General features: G+C 49.7%; 1 protein-coding gene across 2 annotated transcripts; it reads left to right on the forward strand.

The window, feature by feature from the left end:
* Positions 1-937: 937 nt before the first annotated feature.
* Positions 938-25,075, forward strand: LOC102463146 (zinc finger protein RFP-like). Of its 2 annotated transcripts, XM_006118407.2 has the most exons (7): positions 961-1,933; positions 3,809-3,904; positions 4,464-4,694; positions 11,692-11,714; positions 14,579-14,694; positions 19,860-19,892; positions 22,507-25,075. In XM_006118407.2, the coding sequence occupies exons 1-7, from the start codon at positions 1,514-1,516 to the stop codon at positions 23,022-23,024; spliced, it is 1,437 nt and encodes a 478-aa protein (XP_006118469.2). In that variant the 5' UTR covers positions 961-1,513; the 3' UTR covers positions 23,025-25,075. The 2 variants fall into 2 exon arrangements, with proteins under 2 accessions (XP_075770161.1, XP_006118469.2); XM_075914046.1 differs by lacking the exons at positions 14,579-14,694; positions 19,860-19,892; positions 22,507-25,075 and adding an exon at positions 11,987-14,409 and having other exon boundaries at positions 938-1,933.
* Positions 25,076-26,527: the final 1,452 nt, after the last annotated feature.

A 26,527-nucleotide genomic window follows, 5' to 3' on the forward strand; every position in this document is an offset into this window, starting at 1 on the left:
AACGGTGACCCAAGACAGGGAGGGAAAAGGGGAAACATGTATCAGTTGAATCCAGCTGAGCATGGCCAACCAAAGAAGATAAGGAGCAAGAGAAACGACCAGAGATAACAAACATTCGCCAGAAAAACCACAGGATGATGCAAAACTTACTGATCCCAAGGAAGAAAAAACTACCGTGTATTAGCGTATATAACCTGCACTTGTGTATAACCCACACTTGTGTCTAACCTGCACTTGTGTATAACCCATGGTTTTCCTTTGCTGTGTAAAAAAACCTGCAGATTACCTGCGGACGTGTATAACCCACGGGTTCTATAGGCTAATTCACGGTAATTGCACATACCGGGATAAACTGCCAATGTCCTACATTCCACCCATCTTTTGTTAGGTAGCCATCCTGCTTCCAGTGGGGGGAACGGAGAGAGCAAGGCAAGCAAGCTGGCCAGCCTCAGGAGGGGAGCCACACTCGCAACCAGGCACTGCGCAGCCATAGCCAGGTGCAACCCACCCTCCTCCGGGCGGGGGAACGGAGTGCACAGCACAGGCGCACTGGAAGCTCGTCAGACCCTCCCTGCAGCGGAACGGAGCTGACCCAATTCTAATGAGTAAAGCTAAACTTGTATACCCTGCATGGGAGGGGGCGGGGTTTGTAAAAACGTGTATAACCCATGGGTTATATACACTAATTTACGGTACTTTAAAAAGGGGCTGCTTTGATATGCGACTTTGGGGACATCCTGCCATGACTTGAACATTGGTCCAGACTGATTGATCACAGATGGAGGAGGGGGCCTACCTGGCTGGCCACAAACCAAGGACTGGTAAATATAACATTGATTGGTGGGACAGTGTGTCTGTCTGTTTATGTAAGGAACAGATCCCTCGCAGGAGGAATAATGGTAGTTTGAGCATTGGCCTGCTAAACCCAGGGTTGTGAGTTCAATCCTCGTGGAGGCCATTTGGGGCAAAAATTTGTCAGGGATGGTGCTTGGTCCTGCTGAGAAGGCAGGGGACTGGACTTGATGACTTTTCAAGGTCCCTTCCAGTTCTAGGAAATAGGCAATCTCCATCATTTTATTTTAAGTATATGCTAACTGCTCTGCTGTTGTATTCTCAATAAACGCGGTGTGTTGCCTTTTCCTCCTTCATAAAGACCCCGTGTGCTTCTTACAAGCATAACACTAGCTGTCACCCTGCGCTGCAGGCGCATGTAACCGTGCAACTGCTGAAAGTTTTCCGTGCTTACACCGTTTCTCACTTTTCCTAATCCTGGGGTGTGCAAACTGGCGAGAACTGGCGCTCCATCGGCTCCACCAGGAGCAACCATTCTAGGCTGGTCCAGCCATTGAGGAGCTGGGAAACACACAAACTGGCAGGCGCTGGAGCTGAGCTTGGTGGACGGCTGCCAAAGCCACTTGCAACCTCAGGGAAGGAGCCGGTGCAAGCTCCACCCACTGCTGAGCTCCAGGAAGTGGAGACCCAGCTCGATTCTGTGCATCTGCTTGAGTGTGCAATGGCTGCGGAGAATCCAGCCAGGACGCTGCAGGAGGAAGCGACGTGTTCCATCTGCCTGGATTATTTTCACGAGCCGGTGATGATTATCGACTGCGGGCACAACTTCTGCCGGGCCTGCATCACCCAGTGCCAGGAGGGATGGCAGACAAACCTTTCCTGCCCCTGCTGCAGGGGCAGTTTTCCCCAGAGGAACCTCAAGCCCAACAGGCAGCTGGCCAGCCTGGCAGAGGTGGCCAAGCAGCTCAACCCGCAGCTGATCAAAGACCCTGGAGGGGAGAGGGTGTGCGAGAAACACCAGGAGGCCCTGAAACTCTTCTGCCAGGACGATCAGACCCCCATCTGCGTGGTGTGCAACTGCTCCAAGGAGCACAGGGCTCACAGCGTGGTGCCCAGCGAGGAAGCTGCCCAGGAATACAAGGTAGAGTGTGGAGGAGAGGAAGGGACCACCAGAAGGCTTCTAGTACAGTCCTCTGCATTCCTGGCTGGATCAAGTAGAGTTGCCAGATACTTAAAAAAAATACCGAACATGGTGGGGAAAAACTTAGTTGAGCAAAAGAAAAAAAAGGAACTGAGCCTTCAAATCCCTCACTCCCCTCTCCCATCCCACCCTCCGCCAGACACACCAGAGGGGGAATATCCCAAGCAGCCTTCTGTCTGAAAAAAAAACACAGAAAATATTGGACAGTTTACATGTCCATTATTTTCTGGTATTTTTACTGGACAGAGGCTGCAAATAGAAGACTGTCCAGGCCAATTCCGGACCCCTGGTTACCATAGGATCAAGCACCATCCAGGGCTAGGGTGCAGAAACTTTTTTGGAGCGAGTCGCTGACTCACAGAAAATTCAGATGGGGGGACACACACAAGGGAGAAGCACCCCCTCAGAAAAAACCCTCACTGACCTGGCCCCCAACTTGGGGCAACTTGGCAGGGGGAAGACTGAAGCTCAGCGTTCCCTGTCATGATTATGAGGGTTAGCCAGCAGCCTGGGGATTAAGGTGTTAACTACACCTAGCCATGTGGCGTGACCAGTAGGAATGTAGGTGGGACTTTCAAACTGGGACAAAGGAATTTGGGTTTTTTTTCCTTTCTCCTTTTGTCTCTCTGGGGTGAGTTCTCTGCAGCTACAGAGAGGGACAAGCATGTCTCTCTCTCTCCAAGACACCATTCTTCATTTTCTGTAGGTAGGGTAAAGTTCAGGTAGTTTTGTTAGGTTTTATTGTGTTAAGGATTGGGTATGGGATCTGAGATCTGGCACTCCTTAAAAGATGTTTTGGCTTTTCTTTGTAACTAAGTTCTAGGCCCATGGAGTTTCTCCTTGAGTATATTTTGTTACCTTCCTATCTAGTCATTATGTTTGCAACAGGAATATTGTTGTAATAATAAAAGTTCTTTCTTTTCTTTTTATTAACCTGGCAGTGGTTAATTGTGTGCCTTGATTTTTATCTTAGGGGTGAGATTTCCCAAATGATCTTCCCCCTGATTTCTTTATCAATATTTGGGTGGTGGCAGCGGAAGTTTTATTCCCAAGAGCTAGGTTTTTAAGGTTTTGGGGGGAGTTTTATACCAAAGCCTGGTAGATAAGGCTTGGGGGTACACTTGCTGGCCCCCACTTCTGCATTTATCATGCCAGAGAGGGGAAGGAGCCATGACATTCCCCGCCTCCCAAAGCTGGATTAGCTCTTCTGGGGACCCAGGACTTAGTTGATTTTGTGGGGCTCCATGGTGAGGCCAAATATCAGGGGTTCACTGTGTGTGGGGGATGCCAGGAAGTGGACCCAGGGCAGGAGGACTGTATTCTTCTGGGGGTCGTGGGTATGTTTCCAAAGGGAATCTAAAAAATGGTTGATTTCTTTATTTTCTATGTAGAGGGCAAGCAGTTGAGGACAGAGACAGTCTACTTGTACAGTGAGCTCTTGACCTTGGGCTGGACCTCCTGGTTGCTTCCACATTATAACTAATAATATCCTAGACAATTCAGCCTTCCCTGAAAACTATGCACATGTGCGGCCACTCAGGAGAGATCCCAGGGGCACCCAGCTGATGAGCAGAGTGCCCCCTGCTAGGTTTGTATGTCTATGGGTGGTGCACATTTGCACCTGCCGTTGTGCACAAAATACAATTTATTCTGCACACGGATGGAAAAATTAAAGGGACAAATGCTACACATTAGCATTGAACACAAGGATTAACAGTGCATATTAATAAGCCATCTATTTGTCCTTGATGATGGAAGAGCCTTAAAAAGTCATGTGGGCTCTCAAAACTTGCTTTTCCCCTTCCCTCTTTGTAGGTGGAAATTCAGAGCCAGGTGGAGATCTTGAAGAAAGAGAGAGCTGAGATTCAAGTGTTTCAATCAAGTGGGGAAATGGCAAGCCAGGAACTGCTGGTAAGAGCCACTATCGCTTACCCGCTCAAGGGCATCACCGGTACTCAGAGTAATATGTTCCCCTCTGCGTACGGAATTACTCAGCTGTCTTTTGTAAACTCTGTCCCAGTTCCCTGGCTCTCTGTCTGTGATGGGCAGGGCCCTATCAAAGTCACGGTTATGCAAAATGCATCACAGGCCACGAAATCTGGGGTCCACGTGTGAAATTTGGTCGTTTGTGGGCTTTTATCCGATACTGCCCAGATTTTATTGGGGTGGGGAGACCAGCCTTTCTCAGACTCGGGAATCTGTCCCAAAAAGTAGTTCCAGAGGGATCACAAGGTTATTTTAGGAGAGTCACCGTCTTGTCACCTGGAAAGCATGGTGGTTGTTATGGTGGCCATGTGCCCAGCTCTAAAGGCAGCATGTGGCCACAATGCAGAAGTAAGGCTGGTGATACAGGCCAGTACGCAGGAATTTCTAGGTGTGCGTGTGTGTACAAAAGGATCTATGAAATATCTTGTAACTTTCTGAGCGTCCCTGGTCTGACCTTTCCCCTGCCTATGCCTGACTGCTGCAGCAAGAAGTGGAAGCCGAGAAGCAGAAGGTTGTGTCTGAATTTGAGCAGTTGCACCTGTTTCTGGAGAAACAAGAGGAACATCGACTGGGCCAGCTGAGGGAGCTGGACCAGGAGATTAAGAAGAGGAGGGATGAAAATGCCACCAAATTCTCCACGGTGCTCTCCTGCCTCGGTGACCTAGTCTGTGAGCTGGAGGGGAAGTGCCAGCAGCCAGTGAGTGAATTCTTGCAGGTAAGAGGGTGTTAGAGGACCCCACACCCTACCCCTTGCTCCAGATCCCTGGATGAGGCAGGAGGTACTCCCTGAATCATCCTTGGCCTAGAGGAACCCAGCACTCAGAGACCATCTTCTAAATCAGGCTGCGAGTTGCTGATGTTGTTATTTAGGTGTTAGTTAGTGCTTTAAAATCTGAGTCATAATGTCAAAGATCTGCGGTGTCATTCACCCCCGTTCCTCTAGGGTGGGGTGGGCAATTATTTTTGCAGGGGAGGGACCACATCCCAAATTTTGGTATGTGATTGCAGGCCGACTCCAGCACCCCCAGAAGGAGCAGGGCCTCTGGCAGAAGGGGTGGTGCTGTGGCTACAAAGAGTGTGTGTGTGTATGTGTGTACGTGCGTGTGAATACACATGAATGTGTGTGTGTGTGCGTGCTTGTGTGCATGTGTGTGTGCGCGTGCACAGGGCCAGCCCGAGCCCTTTTGGCGCCCTGGGCCCGGGAGCGCAGCGCTGGCCTCAGGCACAGGGTGCATGCGTGCGCCGGCCACAGCCGATGGTGTGCAGCCCAGGGCCTGCCCCCGGGGCGCATGGCGTGTGCGCTGCTCAGCCTGGCCCGGCCAGCGCTGCTGGCGCATGCGCTGGGCGGTGCAGGTCCCCGCAGCTGTAGGGGGAAGGGCGCTGCTGGCTGGCGCCGCGGGAGCTGGGTACGCGGCTCCTGATGGCAGCTGTAAGGAATGCCGTGCGCCTCATACAGCTGCCATCAGGTGCCCCCCATCGGTTGGCGCCCTGGGCAGCTGCCTGGCTTGCCCATGCCTCCCTCCGGCCCTGCGCGCACACATGTGCATGTTTGCGTGTGTGCATGTGTGTGTGCATGCCCGTGCGTGTGTGAACATGCGTGCACACACTTGTGTGCATGTGTATGTGTTTGTGTGGGTGCATGTGCATGTGTGTACGCGTGTGCATGTATACACATGTGTGCGTGTGTGTGTGAAAGAGAGACGCTCTGTGTGTGAGACAGACTTTGTCACACAAACCAGTGTGGGGCACAGATGGGAGAGTATGTGCTGCTGTGTATGTGTGTGACAGGGACACGAAGTGTATGTGTGTTGGGTAAGTTTCTGTGAGCAGCTGGGCTCTGTCTCTTTAAGGCAGGGTTAGGGGAACCTTTTGGATCAGGGGCCACAGACGTACAGAAAAATCAGTCAGGGAGGGCCGCACACAAGTGAAAAGGAAGTGAGGCAGTGAAGTTGGGTGGACCCCCGACTGAAAAGAAAAACACTCCCCACATTCCCCTTGCACACCAAGGCTTGAGGGGCCCAAGCTCAAGTAGATTCTGGATGTAGATTCTGTGTGCTCCAGCCCCACAGGGGGACAGCAGGGAAGCTGAAAAACCAGAGCAGGCTCCCCAGTGCTGGGGGAGGGGGAAGCCCCAAACCTCGGGGGCCAGATCCAGGCAAGCTGGAGGCTGCATCCAGCCTCTGGGCCTTAGGTTCCCCACCCCTGCTGTAAGGGAAATCTGTCTTGCTCTGTTGTCTCCCCCCACCTTCTCCTCCTTCCTCACTCCTCTGGGGTCACATGCTTCGGACTGGAGCAGCTCTGCTAACTCTGAGTCTCCCTCTATGGTGCCTGCCCTGCAGAGATGGGGCACAGGGACAGGGGAACACTCCCCTCCACCCCCAGGGCTGGATTAAGGCGGGGGGGCTAGCTCGGTAGCTGCCCGGGGTGCCAACCTATGGAGAGAGCTTGATTGAAGTGGTAAGGGGTGCGCCGCCGGGCACACAGTGCTCCTTACCACTTCAATCAGGTGCCCCCCATAGGTTGGCGCCCAGGGGCAGGGCAGCACATGAGCCACGTGCCTGGGGGTGCGGCACCCCTTACTATGTCAATCAGGCACCGTGCGCCCAGGGACGAGGCTGCGTATGTGCCACGCGCCTGCTGCCCAGGGTGCAAGTGTGGCTCAGCCCGGCACTGTCCACCCCAACCCCCCAGCACAGCGAGCAGAAGAATCCTGGAAGCAGCTGGGCTGCAGGTGAAGTAAGGTGTGGGGAGGGGAAGCTGAGCACATGCTGCTGGCTGTAAATTAGCTGGGCACAGGGCTGGATTAAAAAGTGGGCTAGCTGGGGGTGCCCGGGGCGCCAACCTATGGGGGGTGCCTGGCTCCCGGATTGTGGGCTGCAGCAGCTCCAAGCAGCCACCCTGCAGTAGCTGCCCGGGGTGGGGGCCATGTTAACCCCCGCAGCACCGGCCAGCAGTGCCCTTCCCCCCACAGCTGTGGGGCCCTGCACTCTGTGCGGCCCCAGGCTGCGCGCCAGTGGCGGTAGCTAAGCCGAGCAGTGTAGCACATGTACATCCTAGCACTGCCAGCTCTGCGCACTTACAGCTGCCTTCAGGTGCCACGCACCCGATGGCAGCTGTAAGGTGTGCAGCGTGCCGAGGGGGCGGGGCTGCGCATGCGCCATGTGCCCGGAGGCGGGGCCACGTACCCAGGGCCCAGGGCATCAGAATGGCTCAGGCTGGCCCTGGCTGGGCAGGCTGGAGAGAAATGCTTGGCAGGCTGGATCCGGCCTCTGGGCCTGAGTTTCCTCACCCCTCTGTCTGAGGAAGGAAGTGCTCATCATGAATCATCCGTAGCGGCACCGTTTTCAAAATCAGACCGTGAGCTGCTGATGTTTGTGTTGTTACTTAGCGTTTCGAAAGCTGAGTCACAGATTCACAGAAGCGATGGGTGTCAAAGCCCTGCTGTGTCATTCACCCCAGCTCCTCTAGACCACTTGTTCCCAAACTTTTCGGCATCACGCCCCCTTTTTGATTTTTGAAAAACTCTCACGCCCCCCACCCCACCAAAAATAGCAGAAAAACTTGTTGAGAAAGAGAGAGAGAGAAAGAGAAAAAAAAAGGAACTGACTGGCCAACAAAACATGATGGGGGGGGGGGACTGGGTTGCCTTTCACCTCCCCCTGGAATTTCTTCACGCCCCCCAGTTTGGGAACACATGCTTTAGGGCAAGTGCAGAATTGCTCCCTTTCCCACATGTCCCGGAGGGGGCTGGCCAGAAATGGTTTAAAATATCCCTGACTCGCATATCTCATGGTTAGGAAGTTTTCCCTGACAATCAGCTTCAACTTTTTTTTCCCTTCCTCTATTTGGTGTTATTGCAAACTATGTAAATATCAGGTAGTTCTTTTTTCCAAGCCCCTTTCCATCCACTGGTTGGATCATTCAGTACTTGGTACTTCAAAAACCTCATCATCCAGTGAAAATTTTGTGCGTGCACGTGTGGGGCTTCATCTAGTGCAGGACTACTCAACTTTGGAAGGCCGGGGGGTCAAAGTGATACTCACAGCACATGCTGAGGGCTGCAGTTTAAGTGTGGTTGCATAGACATGCAAATATACATGCAAATATATACAAACAGCTTCTTTCATACTGATGGACATGAATACAAAGATTAAAGCAAGACTTGTCGTGTGGCTCGATTTATGTTAGATCCAAGGGAAATCAGTACACGCCAGGGCTACTTAACCACTTTCTTATTTATTGCAAGCTTCAAGCAGTTAATACAGTTGTTTAAGTTTTACAAGCCTTAAGAACAATGATGCTACAATTTAAACCTTAAATACTATACATTCTAAAACAATTACTATAGCGCAAAGCAATGCAAAAACAGTTACTAAAAGATCTGCTATATACAATGATAAACCCAAATTCACTTTGGCTACGTCTACACTGGCATGAATTTCCGAAAATGCTTTTAACAGAAAAGTTTTCTGTTAAAAGCATTTTCGGAAAAGCACGTCTAGATTGGCAGGATACTTTTCCGCAAAAGCACTTTTTGTGGGAAAGCGTCCGTGGCCAACCTAGACGCGGTTTTCCGCAAAAAAGCCCCGATCGCCATTTTCGCGATCGGGGCTTTTTTGAGGAAAACAATACTATGCTGTCTACACTGGCCCTTTTGCGCAAAAGTCTTTCGGAAAAAGACTTTTGCCTGAAAGGGAGCATCATAGTATTTAAGGAAAAGCACTGATGATTTTACATGAGATCGTCAGTGCTTTTCCGGAAATTCAAGGGGCCAGTGTAGACAGCTGGCAAGTTATTCCAGAAAAGCGGCTGATTTTCCGGAATAAGTGGCCAGTGTAGACACAGCCCTCGCTTTACTTCACAATAATGCCCCCTTAGCTTGAATTTATAAGCGAAGCGTCCACACTACCAAGCCCATTTTTTCGAAATAATAGGCCACTTAATTTGAAATCTGTCCTCTTGCTTTTCTCGAGGAATAACACTAATTTCGAACTAGTTATTTCAACACAGTGGAAGCATGGACATTCTGGTGCCGCTATTTCAAAATAGCGACTCCCCAGGGTAATTTGAATTCACGATACTCCCCAGTGCTTCCTGAGACTATAAGTCTGAGGTAGCACATCCACATTAATGCTGCCTGCCTCGGACTAATTTCAAGGCTTCCTCCCAACGGGGAGACACTAGTTTGATTTTGTAAAATCGGGCGTGATTAAGTCAAATTTAGTTATTTCGAAAAAGTTTCCTCGTGTGGACATGGCCCTTAGAAGCCAATGGGAGTGCGGAGCTAGGGCTCAGATTAGGGGCAGTGCACAGAACCTTGTGCGCTCTTCAGTCCTCATCTAAGAGCGAGGCCCGCTGCTAGTTGCTTGTGGGGCACAGCACAATCTACAGTGCCAGGCCAGGAAAGGAGCTGCCTTACCTGTCAATTGCCTAGATTATTTTGAAATTGGCAGCAACGGTGAGGGGGAGAAGAGGGGAGAATTTAAAAGCACCAGCACGCACGGAGCCGAAAGTCAGCTGCTCTGTGAAGAGCTGCCTCAGGGAGCCTGGGGTCAGCTGGGGAGTCCCCAGCTGATCCCTGACTGCACCTGGCATTTCAAAACAGCAGTACCCCTTGGAGCCCAGGATCAGCTGACCATGGGTTCCTCGTGGCGTTTCAAAGCGGCAGCGCCGCATGGAGCCCGGGATCAGCTGGGGTGGCACTGCCACTCTGAAATGCTGGGAGGAGCCTGGGATCAGCTGGCGACTCCCCATGTGACCCTGGGCTCCATGCAGGGTGCCAGCTTTGAAATGTATAAGAGTCCCCAGCAGGGGCTCCTGTGCATTTCAAAGGAAGCGCCCGCATGGAAGCCCGGAGTCAGCGGGACTTTCCACTGGCCCTGGGCTGCACACGGCATTCCAAGTTTGAAATGTACAAGAGCCCCAGCTGGGGCTCTTGTACATTTCCAAGACAGAATGCGGAAGTGCTTATCGACTAGTCCAGTGTTTCTCAGCCAGTGGTACGAGTATCCTTAGGGGTACTCGAGAGAAGTCGGGAGGGGGGGGAAGGGCAAAAGGGGATGGCAACACAACTGAAATTTGGAGAAAACTGAATTTTTGTTTTAAGTTTTACGGCATTTTATAATTTTTGTACTTTTTACACCCCAAAATTTCATTGCCCGCCTGGCTATGATTAAGTTGTTTAAACAAAGGTGTTGCAATGGTGGACAAAAAAATTGTGTGTCTGAAAACTGTAGGTACGGGGGGTACTTACGATTTTTTTTTTAAAGGGGTACTTTATAAAAAAAGGTTGAGAAACACTGAACTAGTTGAGTAGTCAATAGAAATTCCATCAACTACTCAACTAGCAAATTATTCGCTACTTCACATCCTTAGTCTACACAGTACTTATTTCAAAATAGAGCGCTCTTCCTCCAGCTTCCCTTACTTCTCGTACTATGGCTGTGTCTAGACTGGCAAGTTTTTCCGCAAAATCATTTGATTTTGCGGAAAAACTTGCCAGCTGTCTACACTGGCCGCTTACATGAGATCATCAGTGTTCTTGCAGAAATACTATGCTGCTCCCGTTCGGGCAAGCCTTTTTCCGAAAGACTTTTGCGCAAAAGGGCCAGTGTAGACAGCACAGTACTGTTTTTCGCAAAAAAGCCCTGATCGCGAAAATGGTGATCGGGGCTTTTTTGCGGAAAAGCGCGTCTAGATTGGCCACGGATGCTTTTCCGCAAAAAGTGCTTTTGCGGAAAAGCATCCTGCCAATTTAGACGCGATTTTTCCGAAAATGCTTTTAACGGAAAACTTTTCCGTTAAAAGCATTTTCGGAAAATCATGCCAGCGTAGAAGTAGCCTATGAGGGTTGTAGGAGTCGGAGCAAGAAGTCCTCCTGCTTGACAGTATTTTGACATTATTTTGAAACACCTGCCGGCTGTGTATCTGCGGACTAAAGTTATTTCTAAATGTTGCTGTGTAGCTGTACCCTAAGAAAAACTTCCTAACAGTCAGAGAGATTAAGAACTGGAATAAATTGCCTAGGGAGGTTATGGAATCTCCAGCATTTGCGGTTCCCAAGAGCAGGTTAGACATGAACCTACCATGGGACATTTTGGGTACATCTACCCTTGCTCTGTAGTTCGAACTAGACATGCAGATGTAGCCGACCGAAATTGCTAATGAAGCGAGGATTTAACTATCCTGTGCTTCATTAGCATAATCTCGCCCGCTCGCTATTCCGTGCGCCAGCCGATTCGAACCAGGAAGTGCGCTCTGGGACGCGTTAGTTCGAATCAAACCCCTTGGTTCGAATTAACGTTGCTCTTCGAAAACTGAGGGCGAGATGATGCTAATGAAGCGCGGGATATTTAACCCCCTGCTTCATTAGCAATTTCGGTCGGCTACATTTGCATCCCTAGTTCGAACTAGGGAGCAAGTGTAGACGTATCCTTTGGTTATGTTGACCCAGCCCACCTCAGCTCCCAGCAGCCAACATTCAGCATTCCCAACCCATGGGAGCTGCGTGAAGGGGCAGTCACCACGTCCCTGTCTTGTGATCTGCAGTCAGATTATCCTGCTGGGCCAAATGGGGCTCATGGGCCATAGGTTGCCCAGCTCTGGTCCGGATTACACTCAGTCCTGCCATGAGAACAAAGGTCTGGACTAAATGATCTCTTGACATCCCTTCCAGTCCAGTGATTCTATTCTTTCTTTCTCTTTCTTTCCAGGACATCAGAAGCACCTTAAACAGGTATGTGGCCTCTTCTTGCTGCCAACTGACTCTTTCCAGCCCGCGCTTCAACTGGTGTAGCCCCGCTAATTCTGCCTGTGCATTTTAAAGGGCTTTGAGAATTTGCTCTTAAATGGAGTGTGTGCATATTCCAGTCCTGCTGGGATTCTGCCCTGTTCACGTCAACCTCGCACACCACTCTGCTGAACCAAAATGACAAGTTCGTAATGTTTGACTTACTCGCTTTCAAGGATGGTTCGTGGTCAATGTTCCTGCTAATTTGTTCCATCCAGGTGCAGAATGAATTTTACTATGTGCACTGAGCCATGTGCACCACCATGTGCAGCTGCAGCTGTAGGTGCTCTGCTAATTATCTGGGTGGCATTTGAATTTCCTCTGTATTGCTGCCCAAGCACTCTGCTTACAGGGAATGTTGCTCATGATGCTGGACAGTTGATGAGTGCAGGATTTGTCCAGGGACAGAAATTTTATTTGGATGCTGTGCATAGTGTTTGTTTTCCGAGCTCCACAAATAAAAGTATTGTGGTGTGTGTGTGGGGTGTGTGTGTGTGTGTGTTTCTGTCTGACCAAATGACTGCAAATACACAATTTCAGGGCAGACTGAACATCCATATGGATTTTGGAGTGCTATGTATTATTTGCCCTTTAAACAGACAGCCCTGTACAAACTGATTCATAAATATGGTGCCCCTATAATAACTTCTGTAGCAGGCCATGAATTGCTTGTAAACAGAAAAGAGAATTCTAAGATTCAAACCAATGTTCCTTCTAATTTTTCTCATCTCTGTGTGAACTTTTCCCATTCATGTGCAGAATAATTTTTATGTGCACCAAGGGATGTGCAAATGTGCACCACCAGGAGAAACACAAAACCCAGCGGTGGGGTGTTGTGCTAATCAGCTGGGTGGCAGCAGATTCTTTCCTGAACAGCCACACAAGTGCACAGCTTACAGGGAACGCTGGTTCAAACCCCAGCAGCAGCTGTGAAGAGCTGTTAAACTCCAGAGGAATCACAAGCTTTCTTCCCCCAAGCACATAACATTTAGGTGCACTGAACTTTATAATCTTGAATTCTTTTCTGCTCATACATACCTATGCACCTAAATGAGTCCACCCATGATAAGTGGACATCCGGCTCACTCAAATCAAGCCACACCACAGAGGTCGCCGGACCAAAGAGTTGCTGGATTAGAGAGGTTCGACCGCACTGGTATAACTGTGTTCACACTAGAGCTTTTATCAATATAAACTATATTGTAACTATAAACTATATTGGTAAAAGATCACACATGCCCCAAAGTAGTCACACAAGTAAACAGGCCTTTGTGAACCTCTCCTGAGGGGTAAAGTGCTCAAGCTGAAAATGAATGGGGCTTGCATTCTTTTGAAAATCTATCCTTCTTTCTCCACTTAATTTACGCTGCAGTATTCCTTTTAAGAGAAGAAGGAAAAAACCCAACCCCCAAACGACCAGGCCCTTTTTCACCAAAGGACATTCAATTTCAAACAATAGCAGACGTCTTATTAATTTAAGGTGCCCTGCCGCCGCTAGGCAACAGGAAAGTTACAAAAATAGATGCCAATAACATTCCACTGAAAGAATTCTGTGTATTTAAAATATCAAAGTGATTGGGGGAAGGCAGGAAGTATGTGAAAGTCTCCTTTATTCAGACATGCTCTTCAAATAATCTACAGCAGGGATGTGTGGCTAGGATTAGTTCTTGGTGACCACCTGATGCTTTATTTTCCTGCGCATCCACAGGGTGGCCTCTGGCTGCTCCTGTTGGCTGCAGATCACCATTCTCAGCCAATGGGAGCGATGGAAAATGCTCCTTCTCCTATTGGGTGGGAGTGGTGAGCGGCCATACCTGCAGATGCACAGGTAAATAAAACATCTGGATGTTTGCTGGGGACTAATCTTGGTGAACCACATCTGGACAAACAGGCTGCTGATCTCTCACTCTAATCTAGAAGCAAAACAAAAAAAAAAAGAGAGACTAAACATTTTCCCAGGTCAGCCATAGCATTGCTCTTTCATTCAGAGCTTCATGTTTTGAGTTATACAAGCGCAGTAGAAAGACAACAACCACCCGGAAATATTTTGAGTCTTCTAGCAGAAAGTAAGGCCTTTCTACCCGGGGAAGTTACTGTCGGTTAAGGCAGGGTCAATTAAAAGCTATTCTTGATAACTTCCTCCAGTGAATTCCTCCCGCATTCCAAATTAGTAGAGAGTGATAGAAATGTAGCCGTGTTAGTCTGGGGTAGTTGAAGCAAAATGCAGGACAATGTAGCACTTTAAAGACTAACAAGATGGTTTATTAGATGATGAGCTTTCGTGGGCCAGACCCACTTCCTCAGACTGTCATTCATGTTAAAATTCGACACTTGCCAACAAGGACTTAACAAGTCTTTGAACTTTCTCACCCATTACCAAGACAGTTTCCCCAATTATCACCTGTAATACCATTAACTCACAAACATCCCACTCTCCCTACCTTTAATATCAGCAATTCACAGACACTTACCTTCCTTCCTCTCCCTTCCCACCCCCCCGCATCCCCCTTCTGTTCTGCAATGTGATTTGTCCTTTTCATATTTGTTCATTTTTTTTAATTGTATCCTTTGGTATATATGGTTGTGACTACTTTCTTCCACTATTTGATCTGAGGAAGTGGGTCTGGCCCACGAAAGCTCATCATCTAATAAACCATCTTGTTAGTCTTTAAAGTGCTACATTGTCCTGCATTTTGCTTCAAATTAGTAGAGTTACACAGGAAGTTACCCCAGGAAGTTCAGGCCCCTGAAATGTCGCCCAATCTCTGCTACTGTTCAGATGAAGGTGACATAGGTTGTTTTCTCTGTAGATGCATGAAGGGGAAGTTTCAAAATCCAGCAGCTGAGCCTCCGACCTGGAGAAGGAGAATCAAGGAACTCTCTCGAGAAATTGTCTCGCTCCAGGATGCGGCGAAGAAGTTCAAAGGTAACAGAGACACGTCCTGTCATTGGACTTCAGGGCTACTCACTGATCTCTAATGCTCGCAGCCTGCACTCCAGCCAGCCAGGGCTGGCCTCTTTAGTCCAGCGGCAACAGAGCCGGGGGGCTTTTGGGGCATGCCTACATCGGGGAGTTATTTTGAAATAACAAGGCAAATGTCCATGTGACCAAGTCTGTTATTTTGCAATAAAGGGCTTGTTTACTTCGAAATAATAACTCCTGCTTGTGGCGAGGAACAAGCTTATTTCAAAATAGTTATTTCGGGAGTTGTTATTATTTCGAAATAACCTGGCAGTGGAGACGTAGTCTTGGGGACAACCCTGGATCAGTTGGTAGCTGGGGAGGAACGTGCTTTTCTGAATACAGCAGGGCCAAAATCCCCCAGAGCCAGCAACAGTGAACTAGTTCTGCCACATGGAGTGTGCGGGAGGCAGGCAGGAGCCAGTGAGCCGGCTTTCAAGCTGATTCCCCACATGTATTGGCTCCTGCCTGCCCCCCTCACCTCTGTGCTGGGGTGGGGGGCAGGCGGATGTGGGAGGGAAGGCAGCTCCACAGCCACTCCTGCCTCCCCCTCCCTTGCTGCCTCTGATACAGAGGCAGCAAGCAAGAGGGGAGAGAATGCAGTTGGCAGGATTTACCGACAAGCCCAGGCTAATTGGTTAATTGTATAGTTGTCTATATGCTGGCAGCCCATGTCAGGTCCCGAGGGTGCTGGCCTGTTGCTGTTGATGATCTTGTTATCCAACAATTTGGCCTAGTGGGTAATTCACTGGACTACAGCCATAGGTGCTGGAACTAACGGTGCAGGGATGCTACAGTTCTCTCTGACTTGAAATGGTTTCCATTATAGACAGGATTCACAGTTTGGTTCAATGTCTGTCAGCACTCCCACTATAAAAAATTGATCCAGTCCTCCTGGCTGCAGCTCAGGAAACTGAAGGTCTCTGCCACTGGCTTACTGGGTGACCTTGGGCAGATCATTTTTTCTCTTTCTGTCTCATTTTCCCATCTGTAAAATGGGAATAAAATTCTTCATACAGCTCCTTGAAGATCCATGGGTCAAAAGCACTAAAAGCAAGACATGGGGGCTATGTCTTGCAGGCTTCTTGTGTAAGAACTTTTTGCGGAAGAGATTTTCTGCAAAAAGTTCTAGTGCAAGAGAGCATCCACACTGCCATGAACACTCTTGTGCAAGAAAGAGCTGGTGGCCATTCACAGAATAGCCACCAGAGGACCTGTGCTTTTTCCCATAGGGGTTTCTTGCACGAGAAACCCCTGTTGTCCGTCCACACATGCCTTTTTGTGCATGAGCTCTTGCACAAAAAGCCCTGTCTTCTGACAATTTACTGTACTTTTTCTTGCACAAAAACCTGCTTGTAGTGTGGACGCTCCAAAAGTTTTAGTGCAAAAACTCTGCAGTGTAGACGTAGCCTAACAGTCTTCAATTTATTTTTGGGGGGTAATTTTGGCAGATGAATGTTTCATTTTAAGCCTTTTCTTAGATTTTATCTATTTTACAATTTTCACAGTGGTACAGAAACATTCCCTCTATGCTGAGCGCTCGTGCGGGCACCCAGGAGAGATTAAAATGCTGCCACCTGATTAGCAGAGTGCCCACAGTGCCCAGAACCAGAAGCATGTGTTTCCTATTAATGGTGCACATCTGCACATGCCACGGTGCACAAAACAAAAATTATTCTGCTCATAGATGGAAAAGATTAGAGGGAACACTCCCGTATAGTATTTTGGGGAACAGGGTAAAATAATTATTTAATGACAGTAGCTGTGGAGATTTCATAAGCTTGAAGAACGAAAAGTTCTGTGGCACCTTATAGACTTATTTAGATTTATTGGAGCATAAGCTTTTTTGGGCAAAGACCCACTTCACCAGATACATGTCATAAGCCTGAAACTTTGTCATGATGAAAACACAACTTGTTGACATCAAAGGTCAAAATATACACACAAAATACCCTTCAATCAAACTCTAATAAGATCCGAGAAAAGAATTTTCTCACGTTGCCTTTCTAGCCAATTTTGATTTTTAACAGTGGCGACGTTTTCTCCCTCGTTTTGTGTACGTGCAGTGAAATCAACGTCTACCACCATTTCCCAATTAAAAATCGAATCCTTCCAAACGAAATGTTAATAACGACTCATAGATATTAATACCTAATCAAGTATAAAGACTATAACTATCTACCTAGCCTTTTCGGAAAAGTACTAAATTTCTGCCTTCGGTGACATTCGGTGTCAGTGGTTTCTACAGTCCACTTACATACTATTGTGTTGCCAAATTCACTTATTCTTTCTTGGATGTGTGTACATAAATGTACGAGGAATGAGGGTGCACATGGAACTTCTGCTGTGTGGAAAAGAATGAGGGACCCTGATCCTGGGAGGAAGTATGAGGGTGCACACAGAACCCCTAACTGAAAGCGGGATTGAGGGGGGCCCTGGTATGGAATAGAAAGGGAAAAGCAGCTTTAGGACAAGAAGCAATGGGCTTGAACTGCAGCAAGGGAGGTTTAGGTTGGACATTAGGAAAAACGTCCTAACTGGTGGTGAAACCCTGGAACAAATTGCCTTGGGAGGTTGTGGAATCTCCTTCACTGGAGCTATTTAAGAGCAGGTTAGAGAGACATTTGCCAGGGATGATCTAGATGGTGCATAGCCCTGCTGTGAGGGGACTGGAGAACTGCAGAAAGGGATCTAGGGGTCATAGTGGACCACAAGTTAAATATGAGTCAACAGCGTGATGCTGTTGCAAAAAAAGCAAATGTGATTCTGGGCTGCATTGACAGGAGTGTTGGGAGGAAGACACAGGAAGTCATTCTTCCGCTCTACTCTGTTCAGATTAGGCCTCAATTGGAGTCTTGTGTCCAGTTCTGGGCACCACATTTCAGGAAAGATGTGGAGAAACTGGAGAAGGTCCAGAGAAGAGCAACAAGCATGAGTAAAGGTCCAGGGAACATGACCTATGAAGGAATCATAGAATCATAGGACTGGAAGGGACCTCGAGAGGTCATCGAGTCCAGCCCCCCGCCCTCAAGGCAGGACCACGCTCCGTCTACACCATCCCTGACAGATGTCTATCCAACCTGTTCTTAAATATCTCCAGAGAGGGAGATTCCACCACCTCCCTTGGCAATTTATTCCAATATTTGACCACCCTGACAGTTAGGAATTTTTTCCTAATGTCCAATCTAAACCTCCCCTGCTGCACTTTAAGCCCATTACTCCTTGTCCTGTCCTCAGAAACCAAGAGGAACAAATTTTCTCCTTCCTCCTTGTGACACCCTTTTAGATATTTGAAAACCGCTATCATGTCCCCCCTTCATCTTCTTTTTTCCAAACTAAACAAGCCCAGTTCATGAAGCCTGGCTTCATAGGTCATGTTCTCTAAACCTTTAATCATTCTTGTCGCTCTTCTCTGTACCCTTTCCAATTTCTCCACATCTTTCTTGAAATGTGGCGCCCAGAACTGGACACAGTACTCCAGCTGAGGCCTAACTAGTTCAGAGTAGAGCGGCAGAATGACTTCACGAGTTTTACTTACAACACACCTGTTGATACAACCTAGAATCATATTTGCTTTTTTTGCAACAGCATCACACTGTTGACTCATATTCAACTTGTGGTCCACTCTGACCCCTAGATCCCTTTCCGCCATGCTCCTTCCTAGACAGTCGCTTCCCATCTTGTGTGTATGGAACTGATTGTTCCTTCCTAAGTGGAGCACTTTGCATTTCTCTTTATTAAACCTCATCCTGTTTCCCCCTGACCATTTCTCTAACTTGCTAAGGTCATTTTGAATTATGTCCCTATCCTCCAAAGAAGTTGCAACCCCACCCAGTTTGGTATCATCTGCAAACTTAATAAGCGTACTCTCTATCCCAATATCTACATCATTGATGAAGATATTGAACAGTACGGGTCCCAAAACAGACCCTTGACTTGTTATCCCTTTCCAGCAGGATTTAGAACCGTTAACAACAACTCTCTGACTACGGTTATCCAGCCAATTATGCACCCACCTTATCGTGGCCCTATCTAAGATATATTTGCCTAGTTTATCAATAAGAATATCATGCGAGACCGTATCAAATGCCTTACTAAAGTCTAGGTATATGACATCCACCGCTTCTCCCTTATCCACAAGGCTCGTTATCTTATCAAAGAAAGCTATCAGATTAGTTCGGAAGACTGAAAGGATTGGGCTTGTTTAGTTTGGAAAGGAGAAGACTGAGAGGGGACATGATTGCTGTTTTCAAGTATCTAAAAAGGGGTCAGTCACAAGGAGGAGGGAGAAAAATTGTTCTCCTTGGCCTCTGAGGATAGGACAAGAAGCAATGGGCTTAAACTGCAGCAAGGGAGATTTAGGTTGGACATTAGGAAAAAGTTTCTAATTGTCAGGGTGGTTAAACACTGGAATAAATTGCCTAGGGGGGTTGTGGAATCTCCATCCCTGGAGATATTTAAGAGCAGGTTGAACAAACACCTGTCAGGGATGGTTTAAACAGTGCTGGGTCCCGCTGTGAGTGCAGGGGACTGGACTCGATGACCTCTCGAGGTCTCTTCCAGTTCTCGTGTTCTATGATTCTAGCCTGGTGGGATACACTGGAAATGGGAGATGTATAGAGGAGAGAATGGGGTCTCTGGAGTGTGAAATACGGAGTGTTACAACTCCTGGCAGGAGGGAAATTGGAGTGTTCAGACGTGCTGTGGATAGGTGCATGGGGGGCACATAGGGCCCTCGGCAAGGCATAGGTGATGGAGCGGGTAGCAGGGAAATAGAGGGTGATGGGAGGGTGGCTCATGGAGGCAGGTCATGGAAGGAGGGGAATAGAGGGTTGAAAGGAGCCTTGGGGGTGCTCTGGAGCTTAACCTAGAGAAACTTTGACTCGAGCTCACTCTGTGCAGCTCCAGCACTTCAATCAATAGAACAGGTTCGGAACCCGGCCGAGCGGGCGTCCGTCCACCGGCATGTCCCACCCAGCCCCTATAAGACCGGGCTAAAGGTTGAGTTTGTGTCTGCACAGACACATGTCCGCAAGCACAGAGAGCTAAGCCCCTTCTGGTAACGAACCCTGGGGGGATCTTACCTCCCCCCCACACACACACTCTTTTTTTTCTTCTTCTTCTTCTAGAGACTTTGTCACCTGGCTCCACGTTGAACCTAGGTAAGTCTCGGGCCACAGTGGGCAGGGTCTGCAATTGGGGGGGGGCATATGCCCCCCATGACATAGGCAGGAGGGTCTAGAGGCTTGAGCCTCTTGGTGCCCCAGGAGTCTGGCTCCGGCAGCAGCAGCAAAGCCCTAAGATCCCTTTAAGCTGCGTGGCTGAGTGGCCGTGCAGCTGCCTAATTAGCACCATGCAGGCACTCAGTTAAGCTGCCCAGGCCAGGGACCTGTGGGAGCCAGGGAAGGGCTGCCACTCTCAGCCTCAAATTAGGCCGGCCTCCAATGCAGCCCTGACGTGGCTCCTGCTGCGACAGCCCAGCCTGATCCCCCAACCCCTCTCTGGCTGTGGCAGCCTGTCCCCAGCCCCAGCTGCGGGTAGAGGGTAGTTTCAGCTCCCATCTGGCCATGGTGACCTGGTGCAGTGCCCTGCCCTGGGCTCCCATCTGGCTAGGGGCTGTGTCCTCTCCCTGGAACACCCTCCTTCACCCCACACTTTGCCTGAACTTGGCCCCACCCAACAGCTTGTATCCCCACTGCAGCTCTGACCCCCCCTGCACCCCAACCATCTGCTCCAGTCCTGAGCCCCTCCTCCCTGGCCACCCCAGAGCCCTCTGCCCCAGACAGAGCCCTCACCCTCCAGCACCTCAACCCTGTGCCCCAGGCCTGAGCCTCCTCTCCCAGCTATGAATCCCTTGGCCCCACCCCTGCTGCGTTAATTTTGTTATGTGTCCGTCGCCTGCACATTGGTGCACATAACAAAATTCATTCCACTCCAGAGTGGAAAAAATTAGAGGGGCGATTGGGTTGGGTCTGGGTGTGACGTAGTGGGGGTACTTGCTGGGCTGTGGTGACCCCTGCTGTCTGGAGCAAGACCCAGCAGGGAAAACCTCACTATGCAAAGGTGATGCCAAACTTGTTGAACCAGACACCCCCCATGGAGAGGAACAAAGGAAGGTGGATGCTGCCCTGGCTGGGGGGCAGGGCTGGAAGAGGGTTAGTGAGTTGTTGGCTGGAAGCATGGAGGAGACAGCCTAGTGAAAGGGACTGGAGTTTAGGGGCCCAGTCTCCCCCATCTCAAGGGGGCCTGAGGCATCCTAGCCCAGCTCTGTGACCAGATTACATCTGTGCTGTGCTGTATCCTGGAGAGGCAATAAACAACCTCCATTACACCAGCTGGTGCAGTCTGTTTGTGCCATTTCGGGGTGCAGGAGACGGGGGAACCCCATCGTGCCGTCACACTGGGTCTCTCTGCTTTCCCCCCATGGCTGCTGGTGAGTACGGGGGGAGGCCCAACCCCATCTCTGCTAGTCCCCCGGGGCCATGTCACTTGTGGGAAGAAGCAGGGCAGGGATGGAGTAGATATGGAGAGGGGGCGGGGCCTGTGGTACGGGGGGCGGGGTTGTCCCAGCCCTCTCTCGGGCTACGGTGGGCGAGGGGAGGAGTCACATGGAGAGGCAGTCCTCAGCCATCGCCCATGAATGTCGGCAAGGCGATGATCTCCCTGAATTGAGGAGAAAAGTTGGTTTGTGGGGGCCTGGGAGCCTGGAGTGAGGGAAGGTGGCCCTGAAGCTCAACAAAACCGAGTCCATGACAGCAGGAGGCATGGGCCAAGCTCCAGGGGTCAGAAGGTTTCCCTAAAGAGGGGAAACCTGCCGGCTGGCCTGGTGCAGTTCATGCAGCCGAAAGAACACACTTGGGGGAGTCGCCCACCAGGCCTTAGGGGGAAGGAAGCGAACGTGCTGTGCTGGGATGAGGAAGGAGCTGTCACTCATCTAACACGTTTCACCGTGGAGGAGAGATATGGGAAAGGATGACTCCACCGACTCCTCCCTGCACCTCCCCTAGCTAGGGAAAGTCCAGGACAACCTCCGCTCTGCCCCCTCCCCAAGTCTGCTCCACTCCTGCCCCGCCTCTTCCTGCAAATCCGCCTCCCAGAAGCAACACAGCCTGGGGGCAGTGCTGTAGCAAGGGGGGTGGCGGTTGCCCCCGGGCGCCACGCTAGGGGGCGCCAATTTAGTCCCCCTCTGCTCCCCCCCATCATCCCTCGGCTCACCTGCTCCTCCTCAGCCCACCACCTCCTCTGGAACCTCCTCCCCACCTCTCCGCCCCCAGCCCGACCCTTCTCCATCTCCGCTGGTGGGTTAGTGAATGCAGGGGCCTGGAGGGGGCAGGGGAAGACGCGGTACAAACCCCCCCCCCCCCCCACGCCTCCCAGGGTTGGGCTCAGGCATGCAGCAAATTTGGGGCCCCACCACGCAACAGCGGTGGCGGCAGGATGGAGGGGGGGAATTTGGCCTTTGCCCCCAGGCGCATAACACCCTCGCTATGCTTCTGCTTGGGGGGCAAGCCGGAGTCTGGCACCAGCAGCAGGGGTCCCCACCACCTGCCCACCCGCCGCACACTCAGTAGCCGTAACCCACCTGTGCCAAGGGAATGCCTCTTCCCTGTAATTTGCTGAGGTCTCAGAGCTGTTCCCCATGCAGCGCCGGGTACATCTTGGAGAAAGTAGATTCCCCAGTTTCACTCTCTAACGCTGAGGCTGATTCTGACACCCTCCCCTCTGGCTAAGCTCTGCCCCCAACGCTCTGACTGTCTCTCTCTTTCTCCCCTGCAGCAAATGTCACTTTTGATCCGGCCACGGCTCATCCCCGATTTGTCGTGTCCGAGAACGGGAAGAGAGTGAGATGCGGAGACACGCGGCAGGAGCCGCCCTACCGTCCCGAGCGATTTGATCCGTCTCGCTGCATCTTGGGCTCCGAGGGGTTCACCTCGGGGAGCCATGGCTGGGTGGTGGAGGTGGGGGACGGGGGAACCTGGGCCGTGGGGGTGGCCAGGGAGTCAGTGAAGAGGAAAGGGGAGATCCTCTTGGACCCTGAGGGAGGGATCTGGGCGGTGGGGCTCTGCAGAGGTCTGTACCGAGTTCTAACCTCCCCGGTGACGCCTCTGTTTGTGAGCAGGAACCCCCAAAGGATTGTGGTGTATGTGAAGTATGACGCCCACACGGTGTTGTTTTTTGACCTCGAAAACTTGGCCTTGCTCTATTCATTCCCCTCAGCTGCTTTTGCAGGGGAGAAAGTCTTCCCTTTTTTCCGGCTTGGGGATATGCAGACCTGCCTCCGGATAGGCCCCTGAATCACAGGGGTAACACGCAGCCTTAGGGCTCTGTATGGAGAGCATCCGTGGCAGGAGAGAGGCTTCTTCCATAAGCCTTCCTCACGGATCTCCTGCAGGGATATTCGCAGCATCGCTCGCTGGCCGTAGTCTGGCTGGTGTCATCCCACAGTGCCGACACCACCAACGCCAACAGATGGGGCTTTTCCATCGGTGTAGGAACTCCGCCTCCCCAAGTGAAGGGAACTATGCTGACGGAAGCCTACTTCCTTTGAACTAGCCCTGTACAGGATGAGGGTTAAGTTGGTGTAGCTGCAGCCTCTGGGGACGGGGGGTTATTCCCCCCCCCACACACACACACACCATCACCACCCTGACTGTCACAGATATGTCAACTGAACTTTTTTTAAGTGTGGCCTAAGCCAGTGTTTCTCAACCTTTTATATATATATATATATATATATATATATAAAGTACCCCTTTTAAGACTGGATCTTATATCATAGAATTATAGAATCCCAGGGTTGGAAGAGACCTCAGAGGGTGTTTCTCAACCTCAATCAGTGTTTCTCAACCTTTTTTTATAAAGTACCCCTTAAAAAAATTATAAGTATCCCCAATACCAACAGTTTTCAGACCCACAAAAAGTTTTTCTACCATTGGAACACGTTTGTGTCAACAACTTAAGCCTAGCTGGGCGGGCGAAGAAAGTGTTGGGTGTCAAAAGTACAAAAAGAATAAAGCGCCGTAAAACTTAACACAAAAATTCAGTTTTCTCCAAGTTTCAATTGTGTTGACATGCCCCCTCCCTCCCCACTTCTCTCAAGTACCCCTAAGGGTACACATACCACTGGTTGAGAAACATTGACCTGAGCTGTTGTCTCAGGGACTGTCTGGCGTCTCTCAACTCCGACCTCTGCAGGTTCTGTTAAATCAGCTGTCTCCCAGCTCAGAATAAGAGAAAGAGGGAATCTGGCTTTTGGGGGGCAGAGAAAGAGAAAGAGCAAGAGAAAGAAAACCTTGGGGGGAGGGATAGCTCAGTGGTTTGAGCATTGGCCTGCTAAACCTAGGGTTGTGAGTTCAATTCTTGTGGAGGCCACTTGGGGCAAAAATTGTCAGGGATGGTACTTGGCCCTGCTGTGAAGGCAGGGGACTGGACTTGATGACCTTTCAAGGTCCCTTCCAGTTCTAGGAGATAGGCAATCTCCATTAATTTAAAAAAAATGGGGAAAGAGGAAGTGGAGATGCTGATGAAGGAATTGGTCAGTAGAGAAGGGGAAGCTAGAAGGGGGACCCTAGTGAAATGAGGGTTGAATTTGAGAGCAAAGAGTTGGAAGGGGGAGGGTAACCCAGCGTGTGCATCCATCAGTAATCACCAAGTATGGCTTCATTTTGCACAAACAAACTCTTCAAAATAGATAGTAGATTTTAATGGCAGGAAGCCCAGCTTTGAGTTTGTTATGTAACTGGGCCAAATTCTCCTACAGCATTCACCTGTCCAGCCCTCCCACTTCAATGGATATTTCAGAGAGAGAAAGTTGGCTCTTTCCAGCAAGTTCTCGTTTGTAGCATGAGAGCGCCCTTTTGAAATCCTTGCTAGTAGAAGTGGAAAGTTGTTTTCCACTGAGTTTATTAGCCAAATGAAACTCCAGTGAAACAGATGCTTGGAAGCTCCATTTAGGTCTCTCTTCTGCACTGTTTGATGCATGATATGAAAGCGACTGGCTACAAAAAATGCAAGAGTGATGCTAACTAACGATACATCATGTGCTGGATTGCCCTGTATCTTTTCCCGTGTATATAGCTTAGCGAATGAGACAAGTAGTGGGCGAGGGCTCTCCCAACAGTAATCAGATGATGGAATAAGCGTGAAATGAGCCCACTGGTGAATAAAATAAAATCAGACCCAGTCTCTATTCCCCTACAGGGCTTTTTATGTTGGCTACTTTATTATTAATTACTATTATTATTATTTTAAGCAAACATCTGTTCCTCGTGTGATTCGCCAGTCCTGCTTTTTCTGTACAGGGCAGATATCTTGATGAGTTGGCAATAAACATTTGTGCCCGTTATGTCTTTTATTGGCTCTGAATGTATCCTCCATGTTGCACGTGATGACCTAATTTGTAACAAAGGATCCGACTTTTGAAGCCTGATGACTTTAGAACAGGGGTGGGGAAGATACCGCCTGTGGGTGAGATCCAACTCAACATGTTCAATCTGGCCTGCCATGCTGAGACCCTCAGACAAGAAGCAGGTCCGTGCCACTCAAATACGGCTGGCTGCTTCATGTGCCTTTCTGCACCATCTGAGTGGGGGAAAGAGGCTTCACACGCTGCCCCTGCTCCCAACACGATCTCGGCTCCCATTGGCTGGAAACCACACCCCACGTCACCAACCAAACCCTCTGCTCTCTCCCCAGCCCTAGGTTACAATCCCCTCCCAGACCCTGCACCCCCTCCGATACTCCTCCCTTAGACCAGACTCCTCTCCTGCACCCATCCCTCCTCCCTAACCCTGCACCTCAATCCCTTGCCTAGGTCACAATCCCCTTGTTCACCCAACCTCCCTCTCAGACCCCACACCCTCTCCTGCACCCCAACCCCCTTCCTCAAGTTCCCTTCTGCACCCAGTCTCCATCCCAGACCCTGCACCCCCTCCATAGAAAAGCGTGGCACATGACCCCTTACCAAAATCTTGGCGTGGCCCCCCTATGAAAAATGATTGCCCATCCTTGCTTTAGAAAATGTGTCAGGGAAGAAACTAGCCCCGGTATTTACCCTGAGAAGTACATTTGTGCGTGTATAATGAAAGTATGTCGAGGGGAAGAAACGGGACACAGGAAGTAGCAAAGAAGAGGTACAAAGAATCACGGAATCATAAAATACCTAGAACTAGAAGGGATCTCGAGAAGTCGTTGAATCCAGTCCACTGTCTAGACCAGGGCTACTCAACTTTGGAAACCCCGGGGGCCACAATGCTACTCACAGCACATGCCGAGGGCCACAAGTAAAGTCTGGCTGCATAGGCATGCAAATATATGCAAATATATGCAAATAGTTAATTTCACATTGGCTGGCATGATACAAAGATTAAGGCAAAACTACACAACACACAGGCCTCATTAAGTCAGTTCTGCTGATATTAAGAAAATGCAATCGTTACCTCATTTCCATCCATGTGACAGCACTTTTCATGAGAAATGACAGTCCAAGAATGTAATTACTAAAACACATAGCAAAAGAAGACCATTATATTGACATTTTTTTTGTGTTGGCTCCCACCTGCCGGCTGCGTGTTGAGCCCCATGTAAACCCAGACCGCACCGTGGGCCACAAACGAACAGGCTGTGGCCACATTCCATGTGGGCCACATGATGGTTAGTCCCGGTCTAGACCATCCCAGACAGGTGTCAGTCCAACCTGCTCTGAAATATCTCCAGAGATGGAGATTCCACAACCTCCCTAGGCAATTTATTCCAGTGTTTAACCACCCTGCCAGTTAGGAAGCTTTTCCCTAGTGTC

Source organism: Pelodiscus sinensis, chromosome 32 (assembly GCF_049634645.1).
Source record: "Pelodiscus sinensis isolate JC-2024 chromosome 32, ASM4963464v1, whole genome shotgun sequence".
In the NCBI taxonomy this organism is placed as follows: Eukaryota; Metazoa; Chordata; order Testudines; family Trionychidae; genus Pelodiscus; species Pelodiscus sinensis.

Bases quoted from the DNA above. Each gene is read 5' to 3' on its own strand.
- LOC102463146 (XM_006118407.2), top strand. From the start codon at position 1,514: ATGGCTGCGGAGAATCCAGCCAGGACGCTGCAGGAGGAAGCGACGTGT. The intron at 3,905-4,463 runs GTAAGAGCCACT...TGACTGCTGCAG, and splicing joins TGGCAAGCCAGGAACTGCTG to CAAGAAGTGGAAGCCGAGAA. The intron at 4,695-11,691 runs GTAAGAGGGTGT...CTTTCTTTCCAG, and splicing joins CAGTGAGTGAATTCTTGCAG to GACATCAGAAGCACCTTAAA.